This window comes from Paralichthys olivaceus, chromosome 2 (assembly GCF_024713975.1).
Source record: "Paralichthys olivaceus isolate ysfri-2021 chromosome 2, ASM2471397v2, whole genome shotgun sequence".
Lineage (NCBI taxonomy): Eukaryota > Metazoa > Chordata > Actinopteri > Pleuronectiformes > Paralichthyidae > Paralichthys > Paralichthys olivaceus.
The window spans coordinates 15,400,136-15,416,802 of NC_091094.1; the positions used below are offsets into that span (position 1 = coordinate 15,400,136).

General features: G+C 37.5%; 1 protein-coding gene across 3 annotated transcripts; it reads right to left on the bottom strand.

The window, feature by feature from the left end:
• Positions 1-620: 620 nt before the first annotated feature.
• slc11a2 (solute carrier family 11 member 2) lies at positions 621-16,586 on the bottom strand. Of its 3 annotated transcripts, none has more exons than XM_069538311.1 (17): positions 16,375-16,586; positions 13,013-13,097; positions 11,365-11,501; positions 11,089-11,208; positions 10,640-10,759; positions 10,290-10,396; positions 10,102-10,172; positions 9,936-10,003; positions 9,686-9,841; positions 9,391-9,549; positions 9,155-9,241; positions 8,776-8,895; positions 8,531-8,680; positions 8,310-8,383; positions 7,611-7,764; positions 7,468-7,521; positions 621-3,203 (listed from the first exon to the last, which is right to left on the bottom strand). In XM_069538311.1, exons 2-17 carry the CDS (start codon positions 13,044-13,046, stop codon positions 3,126-3,128), a joined length of 1,689 nt encoding a protein of 562 aa, XP_069394412.1. In that variant the 5' UTR covers positions 13,047-13,097; positions 16,375-16,586; the 3' UTR covers positions 621-3,125. The 3 variants fall into 3 exon arrangements, with proteins under 3 accessions (XP_069394412.1, XP_069394417.1, XP_069394422.1); XM_069538316.1 differs by lacking the exon at positions 16,375-16,586 and adding an exon at positions 13,409-13,511; XM_069538321.1 differs by lacking the exons at positions 13,013-13,097; positions 16,375-16,586 and adding an exon at positions 12,447-12,654.
• Positions 16,587-16,667: the final 81 nt, after the last annotated feature.

Below are 16,667 nucleotides of genomic sequence, written 5' to 3' on the forward strand. Positions count from 1 at the left end.
CAAACTAAACACCTTTTGAGTTTTTATGACAACTGAAGCTACCACAGGTTCTTTTTCATGTTTGGAAGGAGAGGGTGAGGTGAGGGGTGTTCAGCTGCAATATGCAACTTCAACACTAGATATCACAAAATTCTACACACTGTATCTTTAAATATGAAATGTTTAAATTATAATTTATCTTAATACATTCCTCATACGTGGATGTACATTCATCAAACAATTAAACATTCTTTATGTTTATTTTATTTTTTCATGTATTGTTTTTTTATTTATTTTCGACTTTTTATCTTATATTAGCTATGTTGCTTTGTATAGTCTTTTTGTGTTCATTTTCTGTCAATGATTCATCTGTATGTCTGCAGATATATCTTTTTTTTTAAATAAATAATTAAACCAGCCACATGAGGGAATCTGGAGAAGACATTTCTTGTTGAGCCCTGGCTGTACAGCATGGGTAAAGAAGACATAACATACAGAATAAAACTCACTAACTGAACTAATTTCACAGATGTGGCAAACATATTCTAGTAAAACAGTCAGATTTGGAAAAAAAAAAACTAAAGACAATAATTAAAGCAACCTTTTTTCCTCAAACAAAATAGACATGGATTTGCAAGAAATTAGGAAAAACACCATTTAATAGGCTCTCGATACTGTAGGTATCACTTTGTACAATGTCATCAAATCAGAAATAATATATTTAACCTAATTTACAATACGGTGCAGCAGTACAGTACCAGTTTTCTGTCTGGACATTGAATCAGAAAATGGTCTCTGATAATCCCAACCTGTTCCCAAATGTAGACAATATTCTTTACAAACATGATGATACACAATGAAGTGATTAATTACTAATATGGAATAACTGAAGTCATTACCATGTTTTATTTTTCTACTCCCAATTGCACCTTGGTCCATGACATTGTTTTGTTTGGTATGACATGTCAATTCAAATTCAAATATTAATTTGCAGCAACGCTGGGTTTCAGTAGCACACTTTCCAATGGAATGAGTATCGCTTTTTTTCAAAGTGTAATGGCAAATGAAGAGTTAATTGGCTACAAGAAAAACTATTCAGAAAATATATTATAGTCTTTAAAAAATCCCAATGTATATAAAAACTTTATAGAGCAGCTCATCATTTCTTGAGGAGTACCAGAGTTTTATTTGCAGCTGGCAAGGATTTCTGACTTCTTCTTTTACCTCGTCATCTTCTTTGTTCAGTTTATTGGCAGGTGGAAACCAACATCTAATGTGTATTCTTCTTCTCTGCTCAGCCCGCCGCCTCTTATTTTATTCCGAATTTGATATTAAAATTATTATAACTATTTAAATTACTATATTTATTTTAATTACTTGAATTAGTTTGTATTTGTTTTTGACTGAGGCACAGTGGTGAACACAGGAGGCACTGTGTGGACATCTGCAGTTATAGAAGACATGTGTAGTCCAATATTTGGACAAGGAAAAAATTTAGTTTTATCAAAAACACAATCCATCAAACCTCTGAGGTTTTTATGACTGATCCTGCTGTTGTTTGTTGTCATTATTTTTAATTCACTTATGTCTTCCTCTCGAGTCTCGAGTCTTCTGAAAAGTTTTCACTCTTTATATTTACTTTAACACAGGGTAACCCTGTTTGTGAAAAGTGCTATACTCACCCAGTAACTGAAGTGCACAAGAAGATATGCCAGTACCAGAGTAAAACAATCAGAGGCAATTCACACTTAAACAGTTGTCAAGTTCATGTTTCGTAAGATTAGAAACTTCTGCGCACTCATTGTACAACAGTGTTGAACAGCCCAGTGACAGTGAGCATGACCCCTCACATCACTTCTCTTATTTACCACCTATTTGCGCCACAGTGCCAACGTTTTTCTCCATATTAAGTTCAGAAATTAAAGTGCTGTATTAATAGTTCACTTTTGTATACAGCATAATTCTGCCCAAATTTGGCTTCATCAAAAAAAACAAAAAAACAAGTAAAACTGGTCATAATGAGCAAAAAATTCTCAAGTGAACATAATAAAACTACATACAAGTCCAAGGAGCCCTTTATAAAAAGTATAAACTACACATAAATAAACTAATCAAAACAAACTGACCTAAGCTTATTTGAGACGGAAATTGAACTAAATTTAAATAAGATAATAGAAAATATTGTAACTGCCATCAACAAAGTGGGAGATAAAATCATTCAGAGTCCTCTGAAAATTAGACTTAAAAATTCAAAGATGAACATCTTCATAATGAAAATTTGAATAAAACATATCCAAATTATATGGTAACACAGAGAGAGTGACATAAAACTATCATTGTCTTACACAACAAAAAACATGGAAAAGTTTGACTCATCAGATACAGATAAACCTTACATATTTTCTAAGTTCATACTCATGATATTAATAATAATAATTTATTTGTCTAATATTTTCATGTATTTACTTAAGATTGTATTTGAACATAAATTAGGATAAATGCAGCAGCTTGCTCACACCAAAAACGTTCATTAAGCTTAGGTGTTGGACATCTGTGTTTTCTTTCTTTGGGGATGCGTTACGTCAGGTAAATCAGAAAAAAAAAAAACATGTCTGTGTCTTATACTGGAGGTCCACAGCATCTTTAGTGCAACTAACAACAGCCAGTTTCGTCTCCAAACTGTATCTGTAACTCTGTGTTTTGGACTAGTTGATTAAATTCTGTGTGATTTCTAACTGGAATTTTTTTTTTCATCACTCTAGTGATTGGTTGAAAACTATCAGTCTCTTGGCTTGTTAACAGATTTGGAGAAGCCGATGTAATGTAGATTTAGTAAAGAGTTTTTAACATCAAAAACATGTTAAAGGTTGTTGTGCCACAGGAACCACATATTCTTTAGTCTCATTTTGGAGCTTTGATATGAAATCATTATTTTTACTTTTGTGGTGGAACACACCAGTTACTGAAGTGAACGGGATTAGACTTCTGTGGGCGCACAATAAGTACACTAAAAAATATGTTAGGCACCGGGTGAGGATGGACTTCCACTGACCGAGCTCCAGTGGTCCCATGCTTTAGTCAGGTAATCTGTCCGTTATCTTCAGTCACCAGAATAAAAAACATCCACTCGTCCACATTGTGTCATCCTATCTCTCACCCACAGAGCCAGTGTCCATGTCGTTCAGTAGGTAAATGTCTGTGTGATGAGATAGTCCCATTTGAAACTGCAAGAGAGAAAAAAAAAAAGAGATAGAGTCTTTATGAGTGAGATTGTTGTAAACAATGAGTTAAATTATTTCATTCATGATGAAAACCGGAATTATTTGAAAAACATGTTTTGCCATTAAAACTGATTCTTGAGATTAAATGAATGATTCAACATATGAATTATGAAAATATTTTTTCAAAAATAATGATGAAAAGAGTTAAAAAGAGAAAACCTCACAACTACCTGCTAAGTACACACATTGTGCTTATTATAACCTGTGAAAATGTGGTGCTACTGCAGCTCACTTCAAATTACCTCGCTGTCTTATTCAAAAGAGGAAAATATAATCAATATTGTGTTTTGATGAGTGCTAAATAAACAAGGATCCAATCTGCTCACAATTTGAATTTGATAAAATCACTATAACCAATTGATTATAGATTAATCAAAGGTGCTCACCTTGGGTCAAAATGCTACCTTCCTCATTTAATCCTGGAAAGTCCTGGAAAAAGAGCATTTGTACTACATACACTGCTATGGACTACCATCTACACTGATTAAATAAAGGTAGACATATGGATTTTTGACCCGTAACCCTACTCTGTACTGAAGTTAGCAGGTTGTACAGTAAGGCAGGTTATCAGGTTGTGAAATTTATTTATTGCAATAACATGTTGTCAAGAAATTTACACAAATCAGTAATTATGAAACAAAACATCACAAGTTTTTCTTTTGACAACCAGAAAGAAGACGGCAACAAATGTCCATATATCCATTATTCCCCATTTATTTTGGACACAGTGTTTTTCATTCAGTAGCAAAGAACAGACACTTATTCCTTCAATGCCAAGAGCAGAAATTAGTGAGACACAATGCGGTGAAATTTACTAGACTAATGTTTTCTCTGTAACAATTGAAATGTCTGTGTGTGTGCGTGTATGTTCTGTGTTTTTTCAATTTTTCCTGTCAGAAAGGTATTAATGCTGGAAAGCTGGAAAATATCAAGTTACATTTCTACCACCTGCAGCTGCACCTGGTCCACCGCACTTATGTGACATTTCACAGTACAATCATTTTCACTATGATTGCTGGGGCAAGACAAATGGCTCATTTACTGGAACTGTATTAATTTGAACCCATATACTTGTCCTGTTACTGTATATTCAATGTGTTAATACACACACACACACACACACACACACACACACACACACACACACACACACACACACACACACACACACACACACACACACACACACACACACACCACTTGGATACTGTCAGGTGCTTTAGTAAAGCATATATCATCATATTTCTTATTTCTTTAACACATTAGAAACATTAGGTGCTAAAAGAAAGATACAAAGTAGAGTTTTTCTTTTCCCATGTTATTCCAGAGAAACTCAATCTGTTGATTGGATCCTGGTACTAAAATAAAGCAGCTACTTTGGTAAGCATTATGTCCAATGCTGACGGAAACGCTGATTAACAATGTGAGCTTCACCACCTCTCTGACACTTGATAACTGCTGCCAGGAACAACAGGAAATCATTTCCACATTAAACTTTATCCGTGTTAGTAGACTGATACCTGGCTGTGATGGCAGAACATGTGATGTCTTCAGTATGAGGGAGGAAGTGATAGCACTCGGTGTATAACAGCTGGTATCCAGATATCATTAGAAATGTTTAAATGTTCTTAAACATGTTACTGTTACCCTTGCGCTGGTTTATTAGATATGCCAACTATTTGAGAAATACAAGGCATATTTTAACCTTTATTTTGACCTGAAGTTCTGCTGCTGTGCACACTTGTTAAAAGCTAATTCTTTGCCTTAAAACCACATAAAAAAAAAAAATTAGGAGATCTAAATAAATCGGGTTTTCTTCAGTTTTTTTAATTTTCAGATTCAGTGCACCAGAATTACAATAAATATTGTAATTATTGAGTGGTCTTATTTTTATTCACAAAATGAGTACTTTTGAGAGTCTAATTTAAGATACGCTGTAAAGCCCTCACAGTCAAACTTGTCATTATGGGTTATATAACAAATCTTGGATTTTTTTGAACTTGTTCAGAATTCCTTGTCAAGATAATTATAACAATTGTGACTAGAACATTATTTTTAGGCAAACATAAAAGTTGTTCTTTTAATTCTCTTTACAGAGCAGTGTAACTATGCTGCAGTGATTTCCTTTCAGGAATTCTAACTATTTTAATATATATTAAATATATATCCTTTTTTCATTGGACACCTAAGCTCTGTTCGTCTAGCGGGAATGAAATAACTGCTGTGCACCATTAAAAACATGTCTTGATGATCAGTTTCCTCCTAAATAAATAGAATTTCACAAATAAGATTACATCAGGGTGTTGACCAACTGGAGTTGCTGCCATCCTGATTATTTAGGCACTTAAAAGAGGCTCAGAGGATGAGGCTGTAATCACATAAAGCTTCACTCATTTGAATGGAGCAGTGTACTTCACGTCAGGAGGCATATTTCATTCACAGACTTGAATTGAACTGGGAACCAGGAGATTAGGTATGTGCATCACTTCTGCATGATACTAAGACTTGTTACTAAAACGTCTCTGACATGTTAGACAGAAACCAGCTCACAGCATTAAACCCCTGAAATTTAGTATTATGTTCTCTTCAAATTATTAGGTGTTTTTCACTTACTTAATGCAAAAATCCAGTGAGCTAAGCTAGAAGCTACACGGAGGCTGAGAGATGAGAAGGTAGTTGAATGATGTTGAGGTAGACTGAGTAGCAGAAGCAGCAGTAGCTCCTCCTCCTCCTCCCACAAGGACACTGACAGGTTCACAGTATCCACGCAAGTGGGCTCACACAGAGCTAAGTACTTGATGCAGCTAATATTAGTCAGAGACAATGTCATGGATGAGTCTGGAAAATATTACTTTAGGCAGATAGTTAGGTCTCTCTCACTTAACAGAAACAGAGCTGAAAATAAGCCCTGCTGATCCTGTGTTGGTAACAGTCTGAACTCAACAGCAAACAGTGTGTATGATATGCTACATGTCAGATTTTTTAAATTAAAAATATTGATGTTGGAAAAATAATACTGTATTATAATAATGTTTTTTTAATGAAAAATAAAAACTAAATTGTATTATGTTTATATTGTGTTTCCTTTGCTGCTCTGGCACTCCCCACTGACTGTATATAAAGATGGACGATGAGGCTCCACCTCCTCACACTTTCCAGAAATTAAGTCGTTAGAAATTCAGCTGTTAATCATGACGTTTCACCCCGTTTTTATAGCATGAAATAACTAATCAAAACCAGACTTATCAGAAAAATAACACTTGAACAAACATCAGTGTGATAAGAACTACAAAATGACAGAAGCCAATTACTTAATATGTACTTGGACTTTTTATTTTGGTCCATGTCCTACTTACTAACATAGACGAGGTGGAGTTTAAGATCTATAATGCAGCCAGTCACCAAGGGTCTATTGATGTGCTTTGGCTTCACTTTAGGGGAACAGTCATGTTTTCCATCTTTATATACAGTCTATGGTCCTTTCACAGGCAGCTGGACTTTAAACTTGTTTTACAGATTTGCAGCAGTATGTCCCAGACATTGTGGCTACTGTTATACTTCACATAAAGTAGCTAGAGTCTAAAAATCACTGGATCATCTATATAAAACTCTGTTATCCAACTATCAACTGCTTAAGTTTGTGACAACACAAACACTGCTGGGAACATATCCTCTCAGGGACAGTTTGGTAACACAAGCTGAGCTGCTATTTCTTGACATCTAGGACATTTTACTTTTGAAAAAGTCTGGAAGTTGTTATTTAAAGAAACTGATAATTACATGAATTAGAAATGGAGTTATACTGTTTGTTGTATAAACACTTAAAAGCAAATGTAGCGACAGTTGTTGTCTTTGAGGATTGCAACAATTATTGATTTGTCAAAATATGCACATATATGTCCTTAGAGGTTAACTCAAGCATCAATTATTCACACCTCACATACTGCGCTGGTGTGGTAGTAGAAAGTTTGATTTAATTTTCTAATATGCAACAAACTTCCATACCCAGTCCAACACAAAAGCAAACATGTGACATTAGCAGAAAATGTGCTTTTAAAGATCCTATGTGATCTCGAGAAAGTCCCGGTTGTGTACAGGGCTCAGAGTCTCCGACAGGACAGAAGAATGCTGGTGGTTACTGTCCTGTCCAGCTTTAGGAGTCGTACTCTGACTGCTCCTCTATCAACAGAGCAGGTCGCTTTCTTACCCTGCTGCTAAAGTCCAGGCAGGAAACCCCCAAAGCAACCAGACAGTGCCAAGCCTGCAGACAACGACAAAGGAGAGAAAGGTCACAAAACAGTATGTCTAAAACCAAATGAAAGTCAATGTGTGGCTGCACTAATAACTCACCAGGTAGCCTACGAAGCACAGATAGGCTACGGAGAGGAGAGACGCGAGGACGTAGAGAAGCACGCTGTTCAGTGCTGTCACATAAACCACCACAAAGTACATGTTGATTGCACAAACCACCAGGATGACGATGCCCCCGGAAATCTTCCACACCCTAAAAAAAAGAAGCAGGCATTGAGAAATAATGTTTTTTCTCAAAATAACAGGATCCTGAGAATGTCATGTGTTTGTAATGTAATGTTCACTACTGTGATGATTCATTAGAACTATAATTATGGTGCATCATCATCATCATTACACTACTGACTAAATCCCATGTTTGTGTGACAACTAAATGCCTGACTATCAACAGAGTGTTTTTAATATATAGTCCAACTAAATTATCTGACAACATCTGTAAAGTTAAATAAGATAATAATCAATGGATAACTAAACTCAAGACCTCAACCACAACATATACACCTGGTTCATTTGAAAGTTGGACCAACTTTGATCCTGTTTGTCTGTATTATAAAATCAGATACTCTGCTGACACACCGACAATAAGTACCTTGGTAATTGTTCGGTCAATGAACAATACAGTTTAAGAAATACAACTAACAAATACAGTATGTACTACAGAGCCATGAGAAAGTCAGCTATGGGAGATTAAAACAGGTAGAAAGAATTGATGATTAAAAACGAATACATTTCACTCACAATCCATTTGCAAAGTCGTTCATTATGGATGTCAGACTGGTGAAGGTCAGAATTGGGATCAAAGCAAATGGAAGCTGTTGGATAGGGGGAAAAAAGGTGAATATTTTACAGGATTATGCTCTACACAATAAAAGAAGGATAAGTAGAAATCTGGGCTGTAATTTGAGTAAGAGCAGGGTAAAGAGCTTTTCACAGATTTGATTTTGAGCACTTGACCTGACCTGCATGCTTTGAAGCACGTTGAGAAAGTCATTCATGCCTGTCAGATGCTGAACGTCCTGAAAAATGGCTACCAGCAAAGTTGGCGTGATGGCAATGGAGCGGGTCAGCAGCACCCGTGCAAAACGGGACCATCGCAGGTTCAGGAAACCCTAAGAAAGCAAGACAACACAAGGATAGGTAAACAGATTTCGATGTAATGTTTATTTTAATGAATGTAAAGCTACCAACGAACAGGCATTCTTACCTCCATGACAAACTGCCCAGAGTAAGTGCCTGTCATAGTGGAACTCTGTCCAGCTGCCAGGATCCCTATGGCCCAGATGTAGAGAGCTGCAGGGCCAAAGACACAGCCGAGGACCACTCCCTGAACAAACATAAACAAAGAATGAATTATTCTAATTATACTTCTACTTACTGAAGCCATCTATTAATAAAAGAGAGAGAGGTGAGACATGGTTATTATACACCTCAAAGATCAAGATTTATTTTAGCAAACTTAATTTAGTCACTTTTCTACTGTAAACAGTCCACATATTTAGCTGCAACATGAAATGTCACCACTAGATGTCACTAAATTCCACACACTGAACCTTTAATGTTTCAGTCACTATGCCCTGACGTACCCCTTTGTAGATGTCCACCTCCAATGTGTTATTGTTCATTGGGAAGAGATCTGTGTGAGGACTGCCAGTTGCGTTGCACTCTTCATGCTGCAACCAGGAAAAGAGAACATCCAGTAAGCAACAAACTGATATTCACAGTCCCGATCCCAAAACATTTACATCACTGTATTGCAGAATGACAGACACAAGCTTCACCAGTGCTTAGTAAAGAGTAGTTCATTTTAGTGTTTACCCACCACTTGGATATTTGTCTTATCATAGAAGGCCTCAGCAAAAACCGCCACGACAAAGACGTTGATGAGAAAAGAGATGAACAGAGCGACCGTTGACTCGATGAAAAAGTACTTGTTGGCTTCTTTTACATCCTTCTTGTTCTTGCGGTCAATCTCCCGAGACTGGTACATGAGGGAATAAATAGAAAAACACTGTTTATTTTTAAGCCAATAAAATTAAGAATTTTTCTAAATGACATCTAATCTTGACTTGTTGAATCCTTTAGGTTTAAGTCATATGACTAAACCTGTTACTTACCTTTACCAGCGCCGAGTGCAGGTAGATGTTGTGGGGCATGATGACAGCACCTACAATTCCCACAGCCTGCTCCAGCTGCACAGGCCCACAGCCGGCACAGTACGGTACAAACATCCCTGTCAGCAGCTTCCCTTGGTCTGGCTTTACCAGAATATACTAAAGACAGGCGACAAGTTAAACATGTCAGGGTGTAATGAACATTAATGTTGCCCAAAACTTCAATAACATTTCAAACATAAGGGAATCATACCTCGTAACCAAAGCTTATTGCCATTACAGTGATAAGAAAGCCAAAGAAAGCCTCAAGTTTCCTCAGGCCTACAAAGAAAAAAAACTGTATCAACACTGAGATGCACAATTTTTCAAGTACTGACTGAATGCTACTGGTTGTATATCTATAGGAGAAAATCATATACCATATTTGTCAAGAAAGAGGAAGACAAATGTGTCTGTGATGGTGATGAGGACTCCTCCCCACAGTGGGATCCTGGAGGAGAACAAGAGCAAATTGCATTTTTCTTCAATATTTTCAGGATCATTGGAAAAAATTATGGAAAAAATGTTTACAACCACTTTCAAGGCTAAGTATGACAAAATATGTTACCTGCCCACAGAGAGGAGGTTGAGAGCAATGGCACAGCCGATGACCTCCTGCATGTCTGAGCCAATAATGGCCAACTCGACCATCAACCAAAGGATGATCCGAGGAACCTGAAAAAGCAAATGATTTAAGATATAATGAGAGTTTAGCAAATAAAATCAGTTAACAGAATGTAATAAGGTCTTTGTATATCCAACATTAGGGTATATCTCTAGTTCACAGAGGTTATTCACCAATATCAAGGAATATGAATCATCATCAATAATGCAGCACTCATATTGACAAATACAAATATAACCTCTGGCAAAATAAAAGTGTATGTAGACAGAAGAGGGTAAATGAGTGAAGCTCACTGTAGGATACTGGCGGTTACAGACTTCAGCCAGGTGCATCCCTGTTACGACCCCGAGGCGTGCAGCTAACCTCTGCAACAGCAGCCCGATAATGGTGGCTAACAGGAGCACCCATAGAAGCTGAGAAAGACAAAATCAGAACAAAATGCCTCAACTTCTTATGAGGAGTTTCATTTCAACATATTAACAAATTAAAATGAAAGCCAACATTCAGTCAGTACTTGAAATCATAATGATGGCAATGGTGCTTTTGTTCAGATAATAAAACACAAGACAAAGAAAAATATGAAAACAAAGGGATATTATCTGGGAGAAGGGAACAACAAAAACTTGGAAAATAAATATAGTTAAAAGTTATGGTTCTAGATTTTCTGTGTTATACAATCCATAGCTATGACCAGCAATGTTAACTCCCGAGTCATGGCAGCAGTCTTGTTTTGATTTCTCACCTTGAAGCCAGCTTTAGCTCCAGACTGCAGGTCAGACTCAATGTTCCCTGGATCCAAGTAAGCGATACTCATCAAAAACCCTGGTCCAGTGAAGGCCCAGAGTTTACGGAAACTGAAGACCTGGACGAAAGACAAACAATATTTTATTTTTCTAACTGATTTAATAGATCCAAGTCCATATTTTTTACCTAAAATTGAACCAATTCTTATTTGTCCAACAGGAGCAAAGAGGTTCATTTTGCTGCTTATAAAACATGAAACAGTCATCGTCAGTACCTGGTTGGTGCTCTCAGGAATTGGCACCTTGTCTTCAAAGTATGTGGTGAAGGGCTCTTCCTGGACCACAGGTGAGGCAGGAGGAGAGATGGAGCTGTACCGGTTCGTCTCGATTCCATTATCCTGAGGGGAGTCCTCTAACAAAACCACAGAGTAAGAAACAAGTTGCAGTTTGAGATAAGACAAATCCATCTCACTATCTGAGGTTCTATTAGAGAAAATCGCTCAGTGAGCAGAGCTCATTCTTGTCATTTTGAACCTTATCATCACACACCAGCTTAACTGCTGAGATTGAAGATGCACTTGGCCACGTAACATTATCATATGTCACCTGAAATGTACTGACATCTTGATGAGCAATCCTGAAAGCATAATGCTTTGTTTGCTCATGGAAACAATGTGATTTCAAACAACAAATAAAAAATAATTTCTCAAGACTTTGTGACGAGACTTTGAATTACACCTTTGCAACAACATTTATCTGCTAAACCAAATTCCCCCCTTCAGCGTTTATTTTATGTTTAATGCATTCAGAATCATTTTAGCAACAAAACCACAATGTGGGATTTTAACTTCTAAAGCGAGAAATACAGCAGATCTGCACAGAACTACTCTGCTAAAAGATTTAAATCCAGACATTTCCATCTTTTAAAAAAACAAAACACAGCTTTTATAAATCTCCACTCAGGACAATGTTTTGAGCATGTGAGACTCATCTGGGGTCCAGGAGCTTTGTTAAAAAGACTACATACACTTTAAAATGAAGAGATTTGTGAAAGTTGAATGACCGTATGAAAAATCTAAGCAATGTTAAGCTATATCACTTAACACATTAATTAAAAAAATTCTAACAAAGTGATTTAGCGTATGACTTTAAATAACATGTGTTTAGTTGTTCAGTAATAACATGTAATCACAAAATTATTCTTAATCTCAATGACTGAGAACACAATGAAGGGAAACACCAGTGAACATAAACAAAACTAAAATCTCACATGGAATCCTATCTGTAATTACATCTTTGACTAGATTATTATTATGAGTCCTTTTAACTGAAGCTGTAGACGCCCTGTACAACTCACTGAGTTTGGACCTTTCCTCTGTTTCCCCCGTCATCTCCAACTCACTGCTGGTCCCAAAGTCCACCGCTCTCTAATAGTGTCCCTGTCTAATATGACTCAGCCTTTATCATGCTTTTCTTTCTCATTAGATGTCACAACATTCTGACATCTTCTCTCTACACATGACCTGCCAGAAGAGAGAAGTAATGACAGCACACATACCAAACTTGTGCTGGGGTTTGTCAAAAGGACACAACCCCTGGTCTGCTCTTTACCCTCTTAACACATTACACAGCATCACATGAGCAGCAATAAAGGTCAGAACTGTGAGAATTAACATTCAAGCTTTTAAATCGTAACACAATTTTTAATCTCAACAAAGTTTTCCAGCATCAGGAATAAAGATAATAGATCTCCCTTTATTTGATGGAGTTTTTCAAAAGTTATACAGTGATGCTACTTAGAATGTGCTGTAAAGTATTGTTCTAAGCATTCACACTGATGCTTCTCCAGAGGGTTTATTTTGGACAGCACAGCAGGTGTGTTAATAAGGCGATGGTCATGTTTCTGTTTTCTGAGGGAGTTACCTTCGAGGATGTCTCCATCCTGCTCGGCCCTCATCAGGGCAGGCTGAGGGATCCCTGGGAAGTTGAGGGATGGATATCAGCCCCCCTGCAAAAAGAAAACAGTGGTTAAACAGCCTGAATGAGTCTGAAGCACATGACTGTTGAGTAAACAGTAGTTATCATACCTAAATGATGCTTTAGTCTCTAAAACTAACAGCTATTAATCTGACAAACAAAGCCACAGAGAGTGAGCACATCAACGTGAGACATGACGGTGCAACATTTTGTTCTCCTTTTCTGTTTTATTGAAACCACCCCACCCCCAAAAAAATCACAACCTAAAAATGACTGAGCAACATAAACAACAAGAATGCTGGCTGAGAACAGGAAACATCGAGTCTCACTTCCACTACTCACAATATTTGTCCAACACTCAAACTCTACTCAACAGTTTTTTCTTAACAAAGAAAACTTCAGTTTCACAGAGCGGACACCATGTTCTCTGAGGTGGTGTGAGGCTTGTCTGAAGGCACATGACTCTGTTGTCATATGACGCCTAAGACAAGGCAGCAGACAGAGCAGCTCTCCCTGACAGTCAAGGTTTCCATCACAATGCCACTTCATGTGCTCAGAGATATAACCATTATCAGTGTGACCGGTTCTTTGATAGTTTCCACAATTTATTTAAAATCAATGGAATTTGACTAATAGATTGGTTACCAGCTAAATTTGTTGTTTCTTATTTTACAAATTACCCAGAAAAATAATGTCGAAATAATTTTCCACCGGACATGAGGTTTACTGCCTGGGAGAGAGGCCTTTCCTAATAAGACCATCAAAATAAAGTACTTTCTTGTTGTTTTGAAACTGTCAACACGCATAATGTTGCTTTCTTTTTTCACACAAACACAGTATTCTGTCAAGTACCTCCTGCTTTTCATCAAACTACTGTAGCCTTACTCCAATACAACAAAGCAAATGTATCAACACAAGACAAATTCGTTGGCCTTATTTGTATTCATCCACTTGTTCTTATCTGTCACATTAGGATCAATGTAAAACATACAGTATGTTTTATATTGGTCCTGATGTGACCTTGAGTCCAGTCCTGGATTGTAAAACTGTAATGTGTCAGCAGCACTACTCCTTAGAATTCCATAGGCACCCGCATGTTTGTGATAAGGTTCAGAGCGACAAAGTCTGTAGCAAAGAAGTTGATCATTTTGAATCAAGAATGTATGCACCTATATTATGTTATGCAACTTCTGGGATCAACTACATGATTCATTTTGACGTTACCAAACTTTTGCTGGTCAAGTTCGTGGATCTAAATTTAAAAGTAAACCAGCTAGAGACATGACATAGTCGTCCATCTAACTTCTCCCAAAGAACCTTGGCTTCAGACAACACCAGAGGGGCCTAATCTGCACAGAACAGATTTTACAATCACTACTGTACATCCATGGCGCCACCCAAACTGACATATGATCAGTGATGTTACACCCCATCAAATTGTTACAGGCTTTTATTTTCCACTGGAAAACACATCAAAACTAAACAAAGAAATGTTGTATATTTAATCCTCTTATTACCCTCAGCTGCAGTTTATAACGTCACTTTTGACATAACTCACAATACAAAAAATATCTTCTATTTTCATGAGGACTCAGATGCAGCAACAAATCATCAAACCGCACAACTCAAGCACCAACACAGCTCCTGTTCAACACAACAGAGAATCAGCTGTCATGAGGGTCAAACAATGAGTTGTCGCTGATGCCACCAAGAAATCGAATGTTCATGGACTTGCCTCTCGCAGAACCTGGACCATTAAAAGCATGGCCACACCTCACTAGCAGCAGACTAATGAATTTATGTTACCTTGTGTTCGTGAGCTTTTTGTTTTGCAAGCTTGGATTTAGAATCCAGTCCTCTGTTTGCAACTGACTTCAAATGCATATTTCACAATTAGGCATGTAAATGAGTTACATTACATTATACACCAAACATCACTGTGTAAACTTAATTTTCTTGCATCAAATATACTGAATTCATTACTTATCATAGGCAGTGAGCAAATGTAGTTTATTAACACCTTGAACAAGGGACTGCTAGACACAGGACAAAATTGTCTTTATATAGCAATAATACTCTTGCTGAGTGTCACTTAATTATAAGATGCATGAAGTAAGAAAAGTACCATATTAAGATGTTGTCTTTCAAACTGCAATAACAACTTTTTAATAATTGTGCTGCCTATATAATGTCTTGTAATTGATCAATTTGCATTGTAGTTACTCTATGAACTGATTAAAGCTGTGCAAAACAAAGCTGTGCAATGATAAACAGCAAATCCACACATAACCCAAAGAACCCATAATCAGAGAAAACTTAACAGTTTGGAGAAAGAAACTACTGAAATTGAATAGATTCATGGAATATCTGCTGATAATACAGACACAAGTGTTGCTTTGGACACTATATATATCATTTAATCTACTTCCAGGCATTTTGGAAGTTATATTTTTCCAGAAACCTCTGTTCTGCCTCTGCTTTAAGAAACTGAGACGCTCTCAGTGTGGAAGAATATTATCACACCTACGAGTCTGATGTTTGCCTTTTCTACCAGTCATTGTGAAACATGACATCAAACATTGCAGTGAAGAAACTGGCTGGTACACTGTCAAACAAACGTTTAACTTGAAGTTCATCCAACAACATGTATCTGTGATATCCTCCAACTCCACTGTGTATAAGGTGAGTTTATACAGCTAAATAATGATGACGTAGCAATCAGCTGACTAGAACCGTTCCAGCTGAAGATTTGTAAGAGTTGAAGAAGGAGAAGCAAACACTGAATTGCATCACACTGATAAAAAAAAACAGGGAAACAATAATCCTGTTAATAATCCAAACTTAATTCATTCATCAGTTGAGGTCAGGACGAACATCTGTTTCACAGCTTCAACACAACATCTTGATCTCAGTTCCAGGATAACACACCACTGTATAGTCTGAATACAGTGTGACAGCAACACAACACTGCTCCACGTCCCTCTTGTGAGGCGGGAGGAGTGTGGATGTATTTCATAAGCTCTGAGAGTAAGTGTTGAGTGGTTGATCTGATCAGAGAACAGGTTTGACCTCTCGTCCTGGTCACTTGTCCACTGGATCCAGCTGAACAATGAAGCAACCAGAGCCCACACGCACATTAACCAAGTTCTACAAGTATGAACCAGAGCAGCTGCGACCATCACCTTCAAACCTACCTTAGCGTTACCACTGTGAGTTACTATCAAGCTAACCAGTTTCCACGACATGTTAGCTGTGTGCTTGTGTCTGCCGACGCTGCTGCCCTCGTTAAAGTATGAAAACGCTCCTACCTTGGTTCACGTTCTGGCAGAGTTTGGTAACACGCTGAGTTTTCACGATCCGGCCGCTTTTAAAATGAAAACACGCGTGTGACCACGGAGCTAGCTCAGGTTAGGTTTAGCACGTTAGCGCCGCTAAATTCTGACAAAGTCGTGTGTGCGAGCAAGATCCACAGCGCATGCGCACTGGTGCTGCGCTCTTTTGATTGGGTAAGAGTTAGTGTGAGTCCTTTTTTCCGCTGAGGAGGTCTGTCAGGCGCACAGGGCGCCCAGCCTGTCAGGCCAGACCCAGGGCGAACACTCTG

Excerpts from the sequence above, each read along its gene's own strand:
- slc11a2 (XM_069538311.1), bottom strand. The coding sequence starts at position 13,046 with ATGAGGGCCGAGCAGGATGGAGACATCCTCGAAG. Across the intron at positions 8,896-9,154 it reads AGGTGGACATCTACAAAGGG|GGAGTGGTCCTCGGCTGTGT; the intron begins GTACGTCAGGGC and ends ATGTTTGTTCAG. Across the intron at positions 7,765-8,309 it reads AACGACTTTGCAAATGGATT|GGTGTGGAAGATTTCCGGGG; the intron begins GTGAGTGAAATG and ends TCTTTTTTTTAG.